The sequence below is a fragment of the Ctenocephalides felis genome, unplaced genomic scaffold (assembly GCF_003426905.1).
Source record: "Ctenocephalides felis isolate EL2017-DRISC unplaced genomic scaffold, ASM342690v1 CF-g0.4_SCAFFOLD_03570, whole genome shotgun sequence".
NCBI lineage: Eukaryota > Metazoa > Arthropoda > Insecta > Siphonaptera > Pulicidae > Ctenocephalides > Ctenocephalides felis.
In genome coordinates, this window is record NW_020539724.1 from 4,442,039 (window position 1) to 4,465,532 (window position 23,494).

Here is a 23,494-nt window from a genome sequence, read left to right on the forward strand (position 1 = left end):
CTCTAAATATATTGTATAGATTTATTTATTTCTAGAACTCTGATGTAAATGTTTACCGCCCCTGGTTAATTCCTTCTATACGTTTGAGATTAGCTGAAAGAATTATGCAATATAATACGGTATTTAATTTCTTTCGCTGGTTCAGCAGATATTTTAGCATGTCAATAAGGTTGTTTAACATTTTGCAGTGTTAGTTTGTCAGATACACCATGAACATTTTCATTGCCATGCATATAAAAATATTTTGATCAAATTCATTAAAATTATTATGATAAATATAATATCTTTAACCATTTGCTAGTTATTAAACTAAACATGTTTTTATTTATTTTTAAATATATACATATTTTTGTTTTAATATTCCATTCGAAATGACCTACTTCCCTGGATTTTAAATATCCCACCATTTTACCTCGATTAACACCGAAAAAAATACCATTGTCAGTGCAATTTTAACTATTATTTTGTTATAGCAATTTATACCAGTTTTAAAGGGATGTAACAAACCTAAATATGCAATAGTGAAGTGTTCGTAAAATAAAATAATGATAAATAAGAAAGATTTTATTTAAATTTGACAAAATTTCCATCCAAATGATATAATGTTTGTGGTTTGTTTACTTTTTACGATGTTGTGGAAATAATACCAACATAGTGCTATGTCTGCTTTACAAGAACGTCTTCCTACATAAATGGTAATACAACATTATTTGTTTGTGAACCAGTAACACCGAAGCATCCATTTTATTTTATTCTATTTCCATTTTATTTTTATCTTAGCATTATTAACAATCATTTATACATGTGCTAAAAGTATTTTTAAAATATTAATAAATTTGTGTTAAAAATTATGTCTTATTACATAGACTTCTGTGTACAAAATGTGTCTAAGGCGCGAGATGAAGGAAGATGCCGAGAAAGTATAAACGGTATGTAAGTTTTATATATCTAATTAGAATTATATATCTAATTAGAATTTGGGATCTGAGTATTAATGCATGTGATCTGTTTTTCGAAGAATTTTAATTAGTTTTCGATTCTAAATTTTTACCTCATGGTCTAATGCAAAAAGTCTGTCAAATCAATCTGATCAGATACAAACGTACGTTCCGGCAGTGCTGGAAATGGGTATACTTGGAGTATCGAAAAAAAATACATTAGAATATGATAGTTATTGATTATTATATTTAATGCGCTTATTTTTGGAACATATAGTACCTTAACCCGTATAATACGCTTTAAAGCTTAAGACACATTTTAGGACCTTCGGGGTCTGGCCCTAAAATAGTTTAATACTAATTGGAATCGTCGTGAATATGTTATCATATTACATACAGTATGTGTTTTCGATTAAAAATGTCGCCATGCCAAACTATATCCTGATCGACCGATAGCGGCTAGTAAATATTTTAAATAATTCTGTATCAATCAAATATTGTCTAATCCTTTCAATTTTTTCTCCGTTTTTTATTTTATTAAAAATCACAGAGATGTATTTTTTCGGAAAACTACTAACAGTTTTTCTTTTTTGTTATATGTACATCTTGTTATTTCAATTATTTTTATTTAATTTTAATGCCCTATGTTAGGCCAAAACTTCGTTTAAAAATCTGTGGATAGATTGAGTATTTGATAAAAATAAAACGGCCAAAACTTTGTTTAAAACTCTATGGATAAATATCTTTGAATATTTATATATGAATATATATTTGAATATAATGAATATATATATGAATATATATTTGAATATGAATTCATAAGAATAAAATGGGCAAAAACTTTGTTTAAAATACATAATGTAATAAAAGATTTCAAATTGCAATAAAAATCGATTTGAAATGTTTGTTAAAACGCTGATAAGAAATGATAATGAAAAAACACAGATAATCTTATGATAAAGTTCGTTATTTCAAGTTACGTTATGCATTGTAATAATTAAGTTAATTTTATTTTCTTTAATTAATTAATACAACAAATAAAAATCGATTGGCAATTTTATATAAAGTATTATTAAATAAGTACGTATTTCAAATTCTAAACTAGTGCTATTGGGCCCTTACGAGGAATATTAAATGTTTTCAAATAGAATATTATAAATAATGTAACTTTCATTACTCTTATTTTATAAAAAAAAAGTATCTCACCAACTAATATTGCAAAATCATAATTCCACATATTAACATTTATTAAAATTGATGCTTTCACTACTGTCAAAATCGCGCACATGTTAATTTCAACTACAAAACACAGTTAAAATGGGCGCGAACAATATTGAGAAGGACTGATAAGAGGACTAGCGTTTATATAGAATATATAATATCGTTCATGTTAATTTAATAATAATTAATATAATATAAATGATATAAATATACACTGAGAGTTGTTGAATTTATTCTGAAGCCAGAATACTTCTTATTAATTTGGCATGACAGTTTGACTAGCATTCATTAACATTCTTCAGGTGGTCCTACTGATGTACAATCTGTGCCTAGTTGGTGTCAATTCACAAACGTTATTCTTTCTTTTGTTGTTGGTTTGTTTTGAAGAACATGTTATACTCATAACTTATTTATTTTCTTGTGATTCGTGTAGTTTAAAATATATTTAGTACATTTTATAATGGACGTGTTTTTATTATTATAAATTGTAATAAGATACTTGAGTGATACTTTCAGATACAGGACAATATTTTAACAATCGGATAAATAGTGGAGCTGATATGTGGAAGTAAGTACAGTTCTATAAATAATGATAATAGAAAATTTCCATAAGATTATATTTTTATTATCACAAAAACTTTCAAAATATGTAAACAAAAAGTAAACCTAAAATGTGCATTGTTGTGTTTTATTAGTTTTGTTGATTTGTGGATTAAATTGATTTATTTTTATATATACTTCATGGAAGTATTTGGATACTATCTTTGTTAAAAGTTTACACTAGTATTAAATACTTCATAAGTTTCTACTTCCATCTTATAATATATTTATTTAAATATTTAATTCCTTAAATTTGTTGTTGTTGATTAACGTAACATTGCAACTTTCATAAGAAAATTAAAATATACAATTATATGTTTAATGTATTCATTAAGTCCTACTTTCGATAATTAGAGAGATTTCGATTATTAGAGAGATTTTACTTGCATTAGTGGCCTTTCATTCCAAAACTAATCTATTTTATTATTCTTTAGTGCCAGATATGGAGACTATTATTATGATTCAAGAAATCAATTCTTATCTAGACAAGGGCACAGAAGATATTCATCCTATTCTCATGGATATAACATGAATAATTATGATCAACAAGCAATGCCCAATGATTATTATCATTTTCAAAACCCGCCAATGAATCAAACTGGTCAATATAGATCTCAAAGGCAACATAGATATGATTCTAATCTCAACAATAAATATTGTGATAGTTATTCAATGCATTACAACCAAGCAATTTCTTATGCGAATGACAATGCACTTCACGCCAAGAGGTATACAACACCAAAATCAGATTATATTAATTTTACATCAAATGATAGAACACCATCAAACAAATCCAATTGTAAAACACCGTCAAACATATCTGATAACGTATCTAGTAACAATATATCTAATAATGTAACCCATAAGCCTACACAAAATAATGAAAATTGTAGTAACGTAGTTGATAAATCTTTAGTGATTCACAATAACAATAAAATTCAGTTTTCAAATAAATGTGATTCAAATCAGATACCTAAGTCAAGTGCAATTAATGATTTAAATCATACAAATAAAATACCTGTGTCAAGTGAAGGTAATGTTTCGATTGAACAAATATACAACACTTCAAACAATATAAGTCACTTATCAGAAAATTCTTATCTTATTTCCATAAAAACTGATGAATCGATTATCAAAAATACATTAGAAAAAACAAGTTCAGAATCATTAAACTTTGAATTAAATAATAAAACCCCAAATACCATGTATCAACAAACAAGCAAATGTGATATTCGCAATAAATATACTCCTCATCATAATAAGAACTTGCAAAATTTGAAATCTACTCCAAATAGTTCTAACTTGGATACTAGTAGTGCTATTAATATTTCTGTTATTAGAGATAATGATAATAATGGCAATAAGTGTACAAATGTCAACTCCTTACATGGAGATCATAATAAAGAGGCAAATACTAAAGAAATGTATAAGTTAACTAATAAACATGATACATTTATAAAAGAAATTTGTAAAGATCATGGTTATATGAACAAGACTGTTGAAACTGATAAAATTAGTAGTAAAAATGATAGTTCCGAATCTTCTGATCCTAAAATGCTTTCATCAGATGTCGAAACTTCTATTGAATCGCAGGCTAATGATGCATTTTATAAGTTTATTAATAATAACGTACATGGCGGTGATCATTATATTAACATTAGTAATTTTGTAAGTGATTCACATGAGGAAATATACTCACCACCTTCAGATATAAATGATCTCGAAACTGAATTATTCGAGTACAATTATTGCACGCCAAGGTTCCAAGAGCGCGCTGAATTATTCAACTTAAATGATTCAAAATCATCAAATTTTTTTGAGAAAGAAATGAATTTTACAAATAAGTTTTATAATGATAATGTGTTAGGTATAGAGAAGTTAAAAACCGCATCACATACAGAAAAAAATGGCGGGTCTATAAAAACGGCCGGTCAACCGAAGTTGGAAAAAACACCTACAACTAGTAGAGAAACATCAAGAATCAATCAACAAAATACTATATCTTCTGGTAATGATAAAAGATCTGATCAATTATATTTAACACCAAGAAGGGAGAAAGGGATGAATGATTCAATTTCTGATCAAAAGACACCGCCAATACCGACAGAATATAAAAAACATGCTTCCAGAATCTCTATTTTCAACAATAACTCACCAAGTTCTGGCAAACGAAAAGAAGCATCGGATTATTTTGATCTTAATCCTAATCCAGAACATGAATGCAAAAGAAGAAAACTAGATGGTTCAACTAGCACTTCTGAAATAGCTTCAGATATTACAACTTTGTCTGTTAATGAAAACCAATCGGCAGAAAAAACGCCTTTGAAATCTTCTAAATTCCATTCAATTGATGTGAATTATCAATCCACTGAGAGATTTACAAAAGTAATTGCTTCGACTCCACATAAAACTAATAATGAAATTGCTAAAAAATGTAAACTTTCTACACCTCATAAAGACGCAGAACAAATTGCAAAAGGAACACCTTATACAAATATAGAAAAAATTGCAAAAGGTACACCCCATAAAAATGCAGAAAAAATTGTAAGAGGAACGCCGCATAAAGATATAGAAAAAACTGCAAAAGGTACACCTCATAAAAATGCAGAAAAAAATGCAAAAGGTACACCTCATAAAAATGCAGAAAAAATTGCAAAAGGTACACCTTATAAAAATGCAGAAAAAATTGACAAAGGTACACCTCATAAAGATGTTGAAAAAAATACAAGGGGTACACCTCATAGAGTTGCAGATAATAATAATTCTTTTGAAATGGATATTTCAAATAATGAAAAAGTGAAACATAATATTAATAACAAAAAATCCGATAAAAATTATATAAAATTAAGTAGTTCCATGTCTGTAAGCACCAAATCTAATGAAAAGAGCTCTGATGAAGCACAGGAAAATATGGATAACAAATGCCGAAAGAATGATATCAACTGTAATAATATTTATAGTAATAAAAAAATTAATAACAGAATATGTGATAAATCAAAAAGTCCAAACAATAATACAATTAATAAAATTCATGAAAAATCAAATAAGATTAAGAAAAATGTGGTTTCATGTAATAAGACAAATTTAAAAGTAAATAATATTAAAATGGATGATGATATAAAATCAAATATCAAGCATATTAAAAGTCCAAATAATACAATAATAAGAACTAAAAATATAGATAAAACTAAATTAATTCAAACTAACGATAAGATTAATGAGGAAAAATTGAATAAAAGTAGAAATGATAAAAGAACTAGTAACAATAATTCTAAACTAGAAAAAGTTAATGTTGTTTTAAAAAATAGCAAAGATAAAGATAAAAATAGTAAAATAGACAAACTAAATAATACTATTAAAAATAAAGATACAAGCATAAAAGACAAGAGCAGTTCAAATCTTTTAAGTGGTGATAGTGAAATAAATGGAAATGATCACATCAGCAATATGGAAAATCATCAAAATACCTCAAATTTTTCTAATAAGAAGATAGTTTCTAAAGACAAAGGTGATAAAACTGAAAAAACTACAAGTACACACAATAAAACAAAAGACAACAAACAGAAAAATAAATCTAAAATTAAACTTAATGAGAACAAAACCACAACAGATTTTACAGATGAAAATAAAACAAATTATAATGATAAATCAACGGTTGACATTGTGAAAAGTAAAAGTAATATTAAATCTGAAGATCATAAATTAAAGGCCATTGGTGATAGTTGGGGATCAAATGATGAAGGTAATATTACATTACTAGCAAATGAGCAACAACTAAGCAGCAAACATAAATCGCCTGGTATACCCGAATCTAGTAAAGAGTCTTTTGAATACAATAACTTAGAAATGGATGATGATGTGATTATCATTGAAGAAGATACTCAAGACGAAGATATACTTGAAATTCAAACTGTCAAATCAACGGTCGACATTGTGAAAAGTAAAAGTAATATTAAATCTGAAGATCATAAATTAACGGCCATTGGTGATAGCTGGGGATCAAATGATGAAGGTAATATTACATTACTGGCAAATGAGCAACATCTAAGCAGCAAACACAAATCGCCTGGTATGCCAGAATCTAGTAAAGAGTCTCTTGAATACAATAACTTAGAAATGGATGATGATGTGATTATCATTGAAGAAGATACTCAAGACAAAGATATACTTGAAATTCAAACTGTTAATGTTACATCACAGCAGATGATGACGAAACATTTTAAAGATAAAACTATAAATAAAACAAGTATCAATAATAATTCAACTGTTATTAGATCCAACCTCAAAACTGTAGAAGATGAAGGAAATAGTAAATCTGAAGAGAATGAATTAGCAACCAATGTAAATACGGTTGATTATAATATAGCAAAGGATGATGTGATCATAATTGAAGAAGATATTCTTGAAATTCAACCTCCTAATATTGTACCAGAACAGACAATTGACGAGCATCAGCATAAAGAAGTTGATGTCTCACTACCAACCATTGAATATTCTCCAGAGTGTTCGCTCTATTTGTTTGCTAAAGATATAAACTTAATAAGTGTTCATGATTCATTTCAATTGAGCAGATTGTTTCAAGAGTTTTTGCCTACTTTGAACAAATACAGTGGAACAATTGCAGAAATTACAAGTTCTCAGAAACTCTTAACGTCTATTTATGACGACCTAATATTTACAGGTTTTATCATTGACCTACGAAATTTGTTTGAGGACGAATACACATATCAGTATAATATTTTCTCCAGCAGAGACTCCATAACTCGAGATGTGGAGTATGAAATTTTATTGAGCGACTATAAAATAGCATACAAAGCCAGAGAAATGCGAATTTTTAATTCAATTTTCCAACTTGCAATAAAGTTACGTTCTGGTTTAGATAGATTGTTGAACAGTAGTTCATTTTTAAATTTAGTATATAGGAAGTTGTGTTCGAGCTGGCATGCCACTAAACCATGTCCAAGCAAAACACAAGTAATGGATTTAATTAGCAGCTTTAATTGTAAGTTACAAAACTGCATTAACTGTTGGAATATTAGTGGTAATGGCTCGGGGGCAACTTTATCTTTTCTACCGACTGGAAGCAACACCAATAACAATATAATAAAAACTCAGGAATATGATGAGACTATAATAGTTACTTCAGATAATGATTCACCTAATAATCGATTTAATGATCAAGTTATCAATGAAAACTTGGTAAGTTTCATTGTCTTGGGGGCTGTCCATTGACCATGTGAAGCTTTAAAGAAGGAGGTGAAGGGTAAAAAAAATCACGAAATATCACAAAGAGGAGGTGAAGGGTAAAAAAAATCACGAAATATCACAAAGAGGAGAGGGGCTAGAGACATATCATGTGTATTTATTATTTACTTTAATTTACAAAAAAACAATTTTAAATATCACCAAAGGGGCGGGGATTAAAAAAATTCCTAAAAATCAATCATGTGATTAATGGACGGTCCCTTTTCACATCTACATATAATAAACAATTTTTCAATCTATTGCCTCATTAACCAGGAGAAGCTTCCTATATCTGAAATCTGTTTGGAACCTTGTGAAATTGACATTAAATCAGAAATCATAGAATTAAGTGATGATGAAGACACAAAGACAACACTGAATTATCCAGTTGGAATACGTATCGGCATTGCATCTAATAGGGTATGTTGTGTTGAATTTTTTATAGAATTCCGAATTATTATCAAATTATTATTATTATTGAAAATTATTATTGTTACTAAATTGTGCATTTTTTAACTTAGATTTCATCTAATATTAGCAGCGATATTAGAATGTCAGTCGACAGTGGTTTCTCAGACGAAGTAACACAATGGGTCAAGTAAGAATTGTTCTTATTGTATTTTTATTTCATATACTTGATATTTTAATGCCATTCTAACAGGTCAACCCGCCGATTTATGTTGCAACATGATCCAGTAATACTTTGCGCATTATGTGACAAAGCAGCAGAAATAAGATGTGCTTATTGTAAATTTACATGTTATTGTTCGAAAGTATGCCAGGTAATTTGTATTAAGTTTACTAGTACTTTTTTCTTTGGTTAATTTTCTAATGTTACTTAATATTAGAAGTTGACATAATTATTATAAATATTTTGTTTTTTTCAGACAAATCATTGGTATTCTGAGCATAACGAAAACTGCCTTAAGAAGTGATTTGATTTTTTCAAAGGAAAATAACTTAATTATAATAAAAAATATATATTCTTTAATTTTAAAATTAATTGAAAAATATTTTAGTTTGTTCTATGAAATGTATATATTTATATTGTTACATTTTTAAATAAATGCTTATGATTTGCTTTTAGAACTTTGAAAAAAAGTTATAAACGTTTATAGACTAAAAAACAAATATTTTTAGATATAAATTTCCTAATTATTTAAATAATTAACTTTAAATTATAAGTTAATTAATTTCAAAAAAATTCAATATATTTGAGTTAAAGATTAGGACTTGCGTGGATTAGTTTTGCGTAACGATCGGCCAGCGCGTTTCTTTATAATTAGCAGAAAAATGCCACATTTTTCTTCCATGATCCAACTAAAAATCCTCAACTAATCTGGAAATCATGGCGATTAGTTTTTGGCAAAGATCTGCCAGGTTGTTCTTTGAAATTAAATGTTAAAAAAAATTTGCTGGCATTTAATTAAACTTAACATGACGATACAGTTCGTAACGTAATTGTTCTAAATATCATTTTAAAAAAATCTAATTATATGATAAGTAGTAGAATAATAAAAATTCATCATAGGGGTCTTTAAGTAAATCATATGAGGTTTAAAAGAGATAGATTGGGTTGACAAAATATTACGTGGGGGATCTAGTAAGATATCACGTGTATTTTTTTCCTGAATAAACTATAAATACGCATGAAGGGTTAATTTTGAATGTCATCAAGGGGGTTCAAAAAACCTTAAAAATCGATTACGTGATTAATGGACAGCTCAAAATTTGGAATAATGTGCCTTGCTTATAAAAATGTAAATCTATTTATCGTATGTAATAACGTAAAATATTAATATATTGACTTCTTATTATTTATGCAACTTGTCTTAAGGCAAAATGGCAATCTAATTAAATTAGATTTTGCCTGTGAGGGAATACTAGTTTAATGGATACCTTGTAGAAGAAAAAAGAAAAATTGATACGTGACACTTACCCCAGGCATAATATGTAATATGGGTCTTAGGTCTAGGGGGGGCTTTTAGGATCACTTAAACATAAATTCGAAACAAACAAGGATATGCAACTATCAATACTGACATCTTCGTTGTAAACTACCTAGCCATTAAATAAGGAGATAAAGAGTTTTTCTTACATAAAATAACACCTGATTAGTTAATATTCGCTTAGCCATCGATAAGAAATTTTCAAAAGGACAAGTAAAAATTCAAAACATAGATAAAAGAAGAGTATAGAGGTAGAGGATAAAAGAAGAGTTTTAAACCACTTTATCAAGAGCAGTAGAAAATGGCCAAGAATCAAAACAAACAAACAAAATGTCTATTTATACTTTCCTCATTTCATATTTCTATTAAATTTGGCGAAAATATAACATAAAATTTATATTAACTTTTTTTTATATTTATTTATTATTAACTTTCGATGTCGCCCTCCAGGATCCATTAAATAAATGTGCTCTATGCGCCTTCATTACTTTGTGTTGTTGCTTCAAACTATTCAAATTCGTGCTCATTTCTTACCGGCTTTGACAACAGCTTTAATAAACAAAAAGATTTCGTAAAGGCGAATGTTGATGATAATTAAGGTAATAACCATAAAGTTATAATGAGAACTATAGTTATAATTTAATATTTAATTGTTATGTTTTTTATGTATATCAATTTTGGAAAACGCCGGGAATTGGCGGTCTTAGTATCGTTTCCCATCAATTTTTATTGTCATCATTAGAAATAATAAATTTCATATAATATAATATAATATTATAGATATAATTATTTTTAGATATTTATTGTAAAGGAAGCAAGATGTTTGAAAGTAAGGACAGTGAAGATGATGATGTTATAATGGCAGAAGAATGTGCTACAATAGATGAAAGTTCTAATATTACTTCAAAACAAAGATCTGATTTAAATAAAAATGTCGAAGAAAGCTTAAATAGAAATAGTGAAAGCTTTCTTGGTGTAAGTAAAATTTCTAATGAGGATAATAACCCTAAAACAAATGCGTCTCATGCAATCAAATGTGGTAGATTAAGTTTTAATACAGATGATAAAATAAGCCTAACTGAAGATGATAAAATAAGCTTAAGTGATCATGATGAAAATTCTTTGGTTGAATCTAATAAAATTCAAACCAAGGAAGAGGAAAACGATTTAGATTCTGTAATTAATTCAATGGATGATGATGATATTACCATAAATGAAGATGATGATATTGAAACAAGACGTTTGAAGAATCTTGATAGAAACCAAAAAATGTTGCAAGCATTATTTGATAAGACATCAGCATCTGAAGATGATGCACAACAAGATAATAGCTTAGAAGCAATTCGTAAACGAAATATTCAAAGAAACAAAGAAATATTTGCACAACTTTTTCCAGATGAGTATGGGGATAAGGCTAAACCAAAAGACATTGTTAAGACTAAACCTGTTTATAAAAGAAAATATGTTCAAAACTCAAATCCACAACCAGTGGAGAAACGGCGGTCTTTGAGAGTAAGAGGTGAACCCGTGAAATACAATGAATATGAGTTAGATAAACTATTGGATAATGATGATAAGCCAAAACATAGGAAAACAATTGGACCAGTCACCCATGGTTTCAAATACTTGCTTACTCAAAAATTTCCTAAACTTAATGGCAGGCGCACTGCAATTCCTGAATTACCAGTATCAGAAGTCACTCAAAGGCACATTGATAATATTGCTGTTAGAGCTATAGAGAAAACCTATTCAAAAGAAGGCAGTAGTTGCCATCAATGCCGTCAAAAAACAATTGATACAAAAACATTTTGTCGCAGTGGAATTTGCACGGGTGTAAGAGGTCAATTTTGTGGTCCTTGTTTGGATGGAAGATATGGGGAAAGTGTAGCAGATGCTCTTCGGGACCCAAATTGGTCTTGTCCTCCTTGTAGAGGTATTTGTAATTGTTCCATTTGTTTAACAAGACAGGGTTATGCACCAACAGGAATTTTGAGACCTGTTGCACTCGAAAAGGGCTATAAGAGTGTTAAACATTATTTGGAGGCCATAACAAATGATTCAGATGGGGAAAATTCTACAAAAAGCGAAAGAAAATTAATAAAGGCTAAAACTATTTTAGAAGAACTTGATGAATTTTCTGAACTAGAACTTGACGTTTTTTATGGTTTTGAATGATCTTTTAAGTTTAAAATAAGAATTGCAATACAATATTGTTTTGAAATGAAATTTGTACTAGTTTTGATAACTGGAAAACTAATTATATTTATCTTACATCATGTTTTTGCTTAACAATAAGATGTTGTATGTTATTAATAAATGAAATTTATCAATGATTTTATCATTACATATTATTTTGTTACTAATAAAGGCTAAATATATGATGCATTTTAATCATTGTTATTTATGAGATTCTTATATTATTTATACATTAAATATTAAATTTATTATTTTTAAGTGAAAGTTTTTAGATGGCTGCCTTTCTAAAATACTTGTGTGAGTATGACATCAGAATGAGAAATTTATTTGTAGGTATAAAAAATGTATTTCATCAATATATATTTATATAAATTATGTTAAAGAGGTATAACATTCATATAATTATTTCATTCATTTCATATAATATTCTAATAAATCTATTTCATTTTTATTTACATTAATTTATGTGTAATAAATACGATCATATCTGACTATATTCCTCCTGCATACTGGACAATGATAATCACGGTTGCTACGTAGAATCATGAAACAGGAACGGCACATGCAAACATGCAAGCAAGGGTATGATATAATGTTTTTCTCCATTACTCTGCATATGATACATAATTTTGCCTCAGGAACATCACTATCTACTGTATCTGCATTTTGTAGCAATTGGCCAGTTAAGATTCTATCATGTCTCCACCAAATAAGTCCTTGGGCACATATAATGATTGGAGAGACTATCACAGCCAGTAATTGTAGAAGAGCATTGAATGTTTGCCGTAGTAAGATTAATAAATGTCTTCGCAGAAAACTTCGATGTTTGTTACAGAAATGTAAGACTATAACAAGTACAACAAGTCCTATAATTGACGTATATGGAAACTCCTGTATCTCTACGTATATGTCATTTATTAGCTGTACTAATGCAGAGCAAGTGTAATGTATTATTTCTTTAAATTTCTGATATGTATTGATGAAAGCAAAGATGAATTGATCGAAGATAGTTGTAATACAGAAGTTTATTGTTCTTGGTATGATTAAGATTGCATACCATATTCCATCACCTACTGCAATAAGTACGTCTTTCAGCAATCTCAATATAAATACTATATAGTCAAATCCACTTTTCAATAATGTAAATATTCCTTCAAATAAGTATAAAATAGATGTATATAAAGCAGTTTGCAGGTAAGTGAGAAATGTCAGTCCATAAATTATTCCATAAAAAATTTTCTCTATTCTTTCAAAAATATAAATTAATAAAATATTAAGTTTCTCACAGATATCACAGCAAAAAATATTAAAATCTTCTACCAAAACTTGTATGAACTCCAAAACTGCTGTGCATGTATAATATAACGTCCAGAATAAGTAATAACCTGCACTCGATAATATGTCGCCGATGCAATAAGATATAAATAATATAAAATAAACTGTTTGGTAAAATGCGTTGATAATTTTTAGAATAATTTCTAACATATCTCATAATGGTAGAACTACATAAATGAAAACAATACGTACTTAGATAATATTAAATAAAAAAGATTTGCAAAACTCAAGACACAACAGTTTGATTTCAAACATTGGTAATTGTATTGAAACAAAATTGTGTGAGTGGGGATGTTAGGGCGAAAACGCACTATGAGTTTTGTATCAACAACTGTCAACTGTCACATGGCGGTAAATAGTTTTTTAATTTATATTTAAGTGTTGCTACATGGAATAAAGTCGATAGTGAAATCATTCAAAAAGTATAATAAATTATTATTATACAAATAAACACTTTGTCGTATGTTTTATTTGCTTTATAGACTTTCCAAGTTAACCAATGACTCGAATTTATTTTTAAGGTTAGTTTTAGGTTAATTGTGCGAACATAACCTAAAAATTATTATAAACATAATTTTATATTACATACAGGCAAAAGTTAATTATGATTCTTTAATACTTAAAATAATAATTGGTAAAAGGTTTGCATTTTACAACAAAAAATCTGTGAGCTGATCATTGATTTTATGGGTGTTGGTGAAGAAATTGAATAATTAACTAAAAATGGTAAGTTTCAATTATAACTATAAGTCTGAAATAAGACAAAACATAAAAAAGGCTCTGATTTATAATCATATTATAATAATTTGTGCAATCTGAGTATTATGCATAACACATAATTTAAATATACCTATATATTTAACTTATTTTTAATATGTCATAAGGTTGTGCTTTTTTATAGGATCTAATCAATAATGATAAGTTTATTAATGTAACCGTGATATGTCCCGACCAAAACGAAATTCCATTCCAAATGAGACCGAATGTGCAAATGGGAAGATTAATGAATTTGTTTCTCCGAAGAGAATGTTTGGAAAATATTGACTTTTTAGTGTAAGTATATAAGCTTTATGTTGAATAACTTATAGATTGAATTGGCATACTTAGTGATCAATAATTTAATTAATTAATGGCTATCACAACAATACAATTGTAAACCAAAGAATACTTTTTAGCTTTACTTTTAATCATGCTTACTGACATCTGAATATATTTGTCTCAAAAGTGAATTCTGAGGTAGTTTTAACTAAAAGTATATTAATAATCCTTTCATTATCATAACAATGTTGATCACTGCACATTTATTATACATTTCATTTAAATTTATTTAACTTAACATTGTCAATTCATTACCTTCATTCCTTCAAGCATATGTGTATCTATTATGACATTACATAGAAAACAAAACTATTTATAACCATCTTCTTTTTGATAGTTTAGTTCATCATAATTTATGTTCTATTATACATTTCAGATTTTATCACAAAGGAAGGCGAATCCGCTCAACTGATACTCCAATAACATTATCCCTTTCTGATGGTGATAAAATAAAGACACATATTCCTGAACCAGACCATGATGACTATGATAGTGACTGTGTTTACTTATCAGAATAGAATTTCTAAGACAATATTGATGATGTTTGATTTTATTTAACGAACTGAATATGATGTATGTAAGAATACAAGGCTAGGTGTAAATGTAGGTAAATAATTAAAATTTAAAATTTATAATTGTTTTATGTATAGATAATTGGATTATGATGTTTCACATGTAGAAGACATTTTATAATATAAGCAATAAGACCCTAATTATTTTGTATTAATATAATTGGGCTTACATCAATAGAAATTTATTTTTTTATAAATTATAATCCAAATACATCATCATTTTTATAATATTTATACATAAAATGATACATATTTATTTATAAAAAGCATTTAACTCACAAGCAGAGATGTTCAATTTATAACCATTTTTTTAAGGTATTTGCATAATTTGAATTTATATAAGCTGGTCACATGTATTATAATGAAAAAGTGCATTATATCTATTTTATCAAAATTGAATTTAACATGTTTATAACATTAAAAAATCAGCTAAAATTGCTTAAAAAATACTTGTAACATATTTGCACTTTAAATGGTTATGCTAAAGCCTAGATTTTAATATAATTTATATTTTTTATGATATGTAAAGTAAGGATCAGCCAAGTTCAGAAAGAACCGAATTTAAATCTTCTTGTAGAGTTATAGACATTTCTCTTTGCTTATTAAGGTCATCTCTTTGTCGATCTACATTAGCTTTTAATAAATAGTTTCCTTTCTTCAGAGCATTCAAGATGCCCTCATGCCGTTTTGCTCTTGTTTCAAGCATTTTCTTCTTTTGTTCATCTGTAGCATCCTGTAAAATGAATTAATATTGTAAAGTACATATTGCAGCTGCAAAATTCAATACCATTAATTTTATGAGGATTACAACAAGGTGTCCTTATTGGATTTACATTGAAATATTAAATTTCATTCTGAATTCATCAATCAATAACTATTACACTTACTACATTGCATTATATATTAATTTTATAATGGAAAGCATATGATTAATGATTATGAGCAAATTTTAGTCAATTTTAAAATACCTCATCCTCGCTTTCACTTTCACTCTCTGATTCACTTTCTTCAGATTCGCTACTTTCTTCTTCTGATTCTTCTTCTTCTGGTTCCTCTTCTTCTGATGATTCCTCTTCTTCATCATCAGAAGCATCCTTCATCAATGCTGCCATTTTATCTACTTCTTTTTGCAACTCCTTATATTTCTTTTTCTCTTCCCTGAAAAAGAAATTTGTGTAATTATCTCCTCTAATGATAATTCAATTTAAAATTTACTTTAAAGCAACTTGTTGTTTCTTGAAGCAATCTTTAAGTGCCTTACGCTCCTTTTTGGCCACAACTTGCTTATCTTTATAATTCCTTAGTTTGGTACTTAACATCTTGATCTGGAAATACAAAAATTAGAATACAATTGTATTTAAGAAGTAATAATAATGAATACTCTAGATTATTTTAATACTCTAGTTACCTCTCTCTGTAATCTCTTAGCTGCCTTTTCCTTACGAGTTTCTTCATCATCATCACTATCTGATTCTGTTTCTGATATCACTTCTTCCTCTTCTTCTTCTGGCTCTTGTGCATTTGGTGCTTCGCTTGCCCTTCGTGTATCATTCTTTGAATCCTGATACATTTATTTAATTTTGTATGAGTGCATTGTTTTCAGAATATTTATTTGGTTCAGTGTAAATACATGTATATATCTACATTTTTTTAATGTGATTAGAAAATCTGGACATTATGTAAATGTAAATATTTTCAAACATGTGTAACATCTTCCATATATTTTGCTGTGCTAGACTGCCATTTGATGCAGGATTGCAATATTTAAATTATTCTTGATAACTATCAGATGGCATTAAATTGATAGATGTGTTCATATTTTATGTTAACTCTTATTAATTCAAAAAATGTGTATTGGCTGTTTATAATTTCAAATAATATTTATGTGGCCATGTGTACGTTTTAATTGCGCAATTCTGTATCCTATGCATATTTATATTTTAAGTTGTTAAAGAACATTTATTAGTAATTAATACAAAGTAACATTTAATTTTCCAAAACGATTGGCACATCCACTTTTTGAGTACAACATCAAAGACATTTAAATATTAGTGGCATTTTATAATGAACATTAGATATGTTAAAATACTAATCAAAAATTTATGAAGAAAAATGACAAAGTGGTGGGTGACTCCATTAATACATTTTTATTTGTATAAAAAAACTTAATGAGTTCAAATGAGTGAGCTAACTATATACAAAAGACGAATTTTTAATTAGATTGAGTGTTGGTATCATATTTTAGGACTTGTTATTATGATTATAAGTTCTACAAGAAATGACGCTTTATTATTTATGGCAAGCATTTTTTACCATATCGCTATCAGGTTCAAAATCATAAACTCTGCGTTTTGGAATCTCCTCCTTAATTAAGCGCTGACAACCCTGTTTTTGACAACAATTATTAGATAAACTTGTATTCATTTAAATTATTCATAATCTATTATCGACGCTGTTCGAATACTGACGAAAAAATGGAATATAGAATATTAATTTTTCTTACCTGAAGAGCTTGTTGTAATTTTTTCTCTAAGAGTGCATTTTGTTTCTTCTGTTCTTCTAAATTGCTCTTGGCGTTGTCTAACATCTCTGCAGCCTTTTGATATTTAGTCTCCAAATCTTCTGCATGCTTCCTTGCTGCACTTGCCTCATTCTAAAGAAAACATTTTTTATTGTTGAATCAGTAATAATAAAAAAAAATTAACAATGAGTATAGTAAAAACTTTTCATTTCTATAATTACCTTAAGAGCCTTAATAAGAGTTTCATCTGGTGCAGAACCTGCTGTTTTAACTTCTTGAGGAGCCACCCTAGCTCTTTCCAATTCTAGTTCGGCTTCTAAATTTTGTATACGTGCTAAAAGACGCTTATTTTCTCGCACTTGAGCTTCTTTATTTCTAATAAGTAATATGATTATTAATTAAGATTTAATAAATGGAATAAGTCTACTTTTTCACAGTACTATCACTTAACGATTTTATCAATATCTAGTAGCAAATAAATGTAATACACCTAAAATTTCGAATATTGGTATCCAGAATCTTTTTAGATTTGTTTTTTGAGAATTGATCCATAAAATTTTCTACTCATAGAAAATATATGAATTAATTATTTTACCTTAATTCTAATGCTAAGAGTTGTTTTGTACTTTGAAGATCATCTCGAACTTTATCAATATCATCCATTTCGTCAACTTCATCTTCTTCTACAGGGGGCTGAAATAATTATATTGAACTATAAAATATTGCATTTATTAATAACTAATGTAATCTATTTACTATCTATACTAGTTGGTTTAAGAGTTAAATAGCAGTAGCAGGTGAATAGTCACAGTAAAAGCATTTTACAAATAGCTTAAATGCTTTTAACATTTAATGTTGAAATACCTCTGACAAATTTGCCTGACTTTGCGATTTTTGAATTTGTTCTTCTATGGTCATCTGCCTCCTGAACTTCCTGAGCCCATCAAGGATTGGTTTACTTCTATCGTTGCATTTAACTTTCTTAAGCGGAACACCAAATTGAATTTGTTTAAGCAGTTTATTGTGAACATTGTCCTTTTCTGACTCGTATACAAACGAGCCCTTTGCTTTAAACAACATTGATTTGGAAAGTATTGGTCCGGATCTGTTAATTTTAACAGAAATGTTTGTGATATTAGTTTCTCCTTCTTAAAAACTGTTGTAATTAATATACCTGTCGTTACATTCGACATGCTTCAATTTGCGGCCACTTTCAACTTCTTTCATCATGTCTGTCCAATCTGGACGCTTCCTGGGCCTTGATCTGAAATTGGAACAGATTCACTAAAATATAACTATAACAAATTAAATGTTTGTTGAATTGAATTCGTGGCATTTCTTCAACACTAAATTATTTTATTTTATTTTTTACCTAAGGGCTTGCAATCTTTTAGCTTGTTGTTCTGTTATTGGTTTTTTCTTAAAATCTGGTGGTGGTGCATTTGGAGGCGGCGGTGGTGGAGGAGGTGGCAATGGCGGGCCTATTGGTGGACCTGTTGAAATAATGAAAAAATAATACAATGTGTGCTTCTTAAGTGACCCAAACTTTAATGTTTAATCCATCTGGTCTTACCTTTAATACTATCCTGTTTTGCTAAACTTTTAACCCTCTGCACCGGAATTACTTTCTCTAATGTCTCCCTAGCTTCTTCTTTATCTTGTATCTGCCTATTTTGTGTCCTGATTTTACTTTCAACTTTAGGTTTTGGCGGTTCTGGTGTAGCTTCGACCTTCTTTGCTGCTGGAGGTGGTTCATCGTTCGATTTCTTTCTGACTGACGTCGTTATTTTAGTCGCGGGTTTTTCGGTTACTATAGGCACCTTTACTTCACGAGATTGTAGTTTAGCCTGATACAAAATTATGGATGGTTTAAATAATATTTGTATCTTTAGATCTAAATATCACGAGATTAATATATTGATATAACTAGGATATTATTAAATATTACCTGTTTTGGTGCTCCGTTCTCAGCAGGTTGTATTGTAATCTGTGTAGTTTTTCTGGGCGTCGTCTGTGACGGTTGAGCTGCTGCTTGAGATGTCTGACCATCTTCTCCTTGCTTAAAATTAATAAATACATGTAATTGCATTTGATTGATTTATTAATTTAAATGTTTTTCTTCTGCACCTGTTGTTGTCCTCGTCTATTTAATGTCCATGGTGCAGCTGGCACCGGTATTGGCTTTGGCCCATCTCTAACCCATGGCGGTCTGCCTGCAGCACGCACAGGAGGATTGCTCCCAATGGGCATCCTGTGTATTATACCAAAATATTTATTCTATAATAGTAGAAGCAATACATTTCATTTCAAAACACTTTGGCAATAATTTGATTGTTAGAAGTAAATATAGATTTGATTTAGATTCTATTTACAGAAGTTGTGTTTTATTACATTTTTGCGTTTAATTTTAGTTATTTGTATACCAAAGTTGAAAACGATCAAATTTTTTTAAAAGCAAAATTATGTCAACGTAGTAAATATAAAGAAATGTTACAATATGTTTTCATACGTCTCCGAGTTGAATTTTGGCAACTGTACATACTTTTCTTTAATTAACATGTTGGTTTTATGTGAGGATACACATAACGTCAGCGAGGTGAATCATTTAAGAAGATATTAAATTTCATTAAAACCTATTAGTAAATGATTAATAGTAATTTATTTCTTTAAAATCTTGCCCCTATGAAGATATGATATTTATTACTTTTGGCCACTTTAGGCTAATACATGTGAGGCGTTGACCATTAGGATTTGATAATCATATATAAATTTTATAAATAAATGCTCCTTAATTAAATTTTATTAAAAAGACTTAGATGTTCTTCTATTTTTAACTTTCCGAATTTGTCAAAAAATCCAATTTGCTAATTTTATGATTTCTCAGCGTTCCAAGTCATTCTGAATCATTTGTTATCAAAGCTGATTAGTTTCTGGTAAAGATTGTTTCTTCTGCAATATGGCTCCAATAAGATAACAACAATGGGGCTATTTTCAGTAATTTAGAATTAGCGTTTACATAAGAAATTTCGAATGTTTACAAGAATCGCAAACAGTCTATGAGAAACTTTGATAGATCAACATTGTGCTATAAATAATATTTGCGCTTCTAATTGATTTAGCAACGCCGGGATTAAGTTATATTGTAAACAACGAAATTTCAGTTAAGAAAGTAATAGATATATTAAATTTATTTGTCACTTTATTAATTGTGATACTTAAACTTAAATTAAATGTTTCATAATACATCTTAAAATATAATAATATCACCCAATCTGTGAAAGATATGCAAAACTAAATATAATATCATATGTAATCAAATATGTATTAGAATTTTTGAAAGTTATGATTGCAAATCTAGGCTGAATTATATTTATATTTTTTTATAAATTAGCACATAACAGAAGTAATAATTTTACCATAGGTATTCGGTAATCGTAAGAATACAAATTAGTTTTTTTGTTTTTAAATGTATTTCTTTTCATTCAGATTTAGGTCTATAAATACAATACTAGCACCTGTTGCGGGCATTAAAAAAGAAAAAAGATTTTCTATTTTGAAAAGGTTTTATTTTTGGGAAGTTAAAGATTGTACTTCACCTATAATGTGTTATATCATTTTACTTTACTTTCTAATGATTATAAAACTTAAATTTTTTTATAACTTTAAATTATATTGAATTAGTCAACGCATTTTTTTTTTAAATCTGCAATTTTAAATTTGTATCAAGTCACAATCAAAAATATGGGTTATTTATTTTTCCAACATACGTATATGTTTATTAATTGTATCATATACCTCAAATAGCAGCCAATTAAAAAAAATAAAAAAATGGATTAGTATTTGTACTTTTTTATTCAAACATTTCGACACTTGATATGTGCCATCATTCAGCAAATCAGGGAGAACAATACTGACTAAGCATTTATTGAACAAAATTGAATGTTTTAATATTTATTTTTTAATTTGCAACTATAGTTATTTTGCTGTGTTTATTAATTAGAATTTTAAAAAATGTTTTAAAACTTATGTTTAAATTATTTTATTTTAAATTATTATAAACTCTTGTGTTATATTCTTCCACACACATATCAAGTGCAAAAATCGTTTAAATGAAGAAGTTTAAATACTAATGCATTTTTTAATTTGATGAGTTGGATGCTAAATTATATCAAATGTGTTTCAACGTCGAAAAAAAACTGTATTTACATATACATGTTACATAGGCAAAAGTAATCATATATCTTATAGCAAAATGTGTTCTTCTTTCTCAGAAATACCACATATTTATTTTTAAAATATTTCTATACATAAATGCACAACATTTGTCGTGAGTTGGATATTGTATTATTTATAAAACTTTATACCAAAGCTGTAAAATTCTAAATAACTTCGACATTGAGATCAAGTTTACGTTAAAAATAGCTTTACAAAGAAAATAGCGAATACATTTTTTCAAAACACATATACAACTAACTAAATATACATGTACTATATTGTTTCTATTAGATTTTTGAATGTGATTTTTTTATTATGACTAATTTTTTATGATGGTCAAAGTAGTTGTGTCTGACTTTTAGATCTTGCAATGTAATTCTGTACATAAGGTTAATATTATGGGTAAATTATGCATCATTACACAAAAATATTTGTTAGTTGGTTTAGATGACCATTTTCTACTTAATTTTTTGAACATCACAATAACGAAACATAAACCACCATATAACATACATTATTTTGCGTAATTATTATGCTCATAATATTACCTGATATATGCTTATAATTCCCACAAGAATAGTTCCTAAATCATGTACACTAAGATCAATTTAAATGCATTTTTTCTAACCACTTGGATATCACTTATTTTTCAAATTTCCAAGTTTTGCAAAAATATCTCACTTGATAACTTAATTAAAGAAGATTTAAATCTTCTCACGAAATGGTCAAAATTCACTCAAATAATTAATTTTTTCAAATTTGGCCTTATGTTACTGTCAGATGTACTTGTATATTTTGGGTCAGCAATTTCATGTGTGATGTTTAGCGATTCGCGTCCAGCGATCAGCACCGACTTGAAGACAGCCTGCTTGCGAAAGAATATTCGATGCAATAATTTTGAAATAAATACTTAGAATGATTTTCTAAATGTTTATTTTGTTATTAAGATTTTTCAAACCACTTCTCATATGCTTATAATATTTTAAGGACTTTGTTTCATTGATGCGCTCTGGATTGGCTAGAACAACTCCTGATCTCCACCATGCGTCCAGCATTTTTCTGGAAGCAATTTTCTAGAATTGTCGCGATTTTTTAAAAAAGTTCTTTCAAGTAGAATTAATTCTACAGAAGTTGAACCGATATAAAATAAAAAATATGGTCAGCTAAGTTTTGCTCATCAATTCTATGACCATCAAATTTCGAGACTACTAAGCTTGTTTTTTTTGTACATAATTATATAAAGAAAAACTTTTTTGAAAACTTCGCTGGCTAAAAATTCACTTTTGAGCTATGGTTTCTACATGAAAGTTTCTTGAGCCAACAAGAGAAGTAGAATCGGCATGTGTCCTGATGAACTTTTTTGGTTCCATGCAATTTAATTTGATGTTATGATATCATCAATATATCCATAATAAAATATATGTTTATTGCAAGTGGTTAAAATTGTCTATAGGTTAAAATAGATTTTTGCCAAAGAGGGAAAACCCATAGGCGAGCAAAAGGAAATAGAATTTTCCTATAAATTTGAAGTAAGTATTTGAGATGGTAAATTTTTCTATGTGTCTGGACTAATGTGTAGCGATATATCGAAAATTTATTCTATAC

General features: G+C 28.2%; 4 protein-coding genes across 5 annotated transcripts; 3 read left to right on the top strand and 1 right to left on the bottom strand.

Moving 5' to 3' along the window:
- Positions 1-500: 500 nt before the first annotated feature.
- Positions 501-3,873, top strand: LOC113383113 (GATA zinc finger domain-containing protein 14-like). The gene is made up of 4 exons (XM_026621365.1): positions 501-929; positions 2,676-2,727; positions 3,194-3,792; positions 3,839-3,873. The coding sequence occupies exons 1-4, from the start codon at positions 851-853 to the stop codon at positions 3,871-3,873; spliced, it is 765 nt and encodes a 254-aa protein (XP_026477150.1). The 5' UTR covers positions 501-850.
- An 89-nt stretch (positions 3,874-3,962) lies between these two features.
- Positions 3,963-12,127, top strand: LOC113383115. Its single transcript, XM_026621366.1, has 9 exons — positions 3,963-4,509; positions 4,627-5,490; positions 5,941-7,958; positions 8,280-8,423; positions 8,525-8,601; positions 8,665-8,785; positions 8,891-8,934; positions 9,091-9,104; positions 10,749-12,127. The coding sequence occupies exons 1-9, from the start codon at positions 3,963-3,965 to the stop codon at positions 12,125-12,127; spliced, it is 5,208 nt and encodes a 1,735-aa protein (XP_026477151.1).
- A 1,851-nt stretch (positions 12,128-13,978) lies between these two features.
- On the top strand, positions 13,979-15,294 carry LOC113383748 (small ubiquitin-related modifier 1-like). 2 transcript variants are annotated; one of them, XM_026622003.1, is made up of 4 exons: positions 13,979-14,004; positions 14,075-14,209; positions 14,385-14,536; positions 14,958-15,294. In XM_026622003.1, the coding sequence occupies exons 2-4, from the start codon at positions 14,207-14,209 to the stop codon at positions 15,097-15,099; spliced, it is 297 nt and encodes a 98-aa protein (XP_026477788.1). In that variant the 5' UTR covers positions 13,979-14,004; positions 14,075-14,206; the 3' UTR covers positions 15,100-15,294. The 2 variants fall into 2 exon arrangements, with proteins under 2 accessions (XP_026477788.1, XP_026477789.1); XM_026622004.1 differs by having other exon boundaries at positions 13,981-14,004; positions 14,125-14,209.
- Positions 15,295-15,600: 306 nt separating this feature from the next.
- On the bottom strand, positions 15,601-22,648 carry LOC113383728 (glutamic acid-rich protein). Its single transcript, XM_026621977.1, has 15 exons — positions 22,438-22,648; positions 19,802-19,925; positions 19,623-19,733; positions 19,248-19,521; positions 19,047-19,167; positions 18,849-18,938; positions 18,539-18,779; positions 18,270-18,367; positions 17,896-18,049; positions 17,657-17,806; positions 17,467-17,538; positions 16,562-16,714; positions 16,369-16,478; positions 16,122-16,311; positions 15,601-15,886 (listed from the first exon to the last, which is right to left on the bottom strand). Exons 2-15 carry the CDS (start codon positions 19,922-19,924, stop codon positions 15,689-15,691), a joined length of 2,085 nt encoding a protein of 694 aa, XP_026477762.1. The 5' UTR covers position 19,925; positions 22,438-22,648; the 3' UTR covers positions 15,601-15,688.
- Between the last annotated feature and the right edge of the window lie 846 nt (positions 22,649-23,494).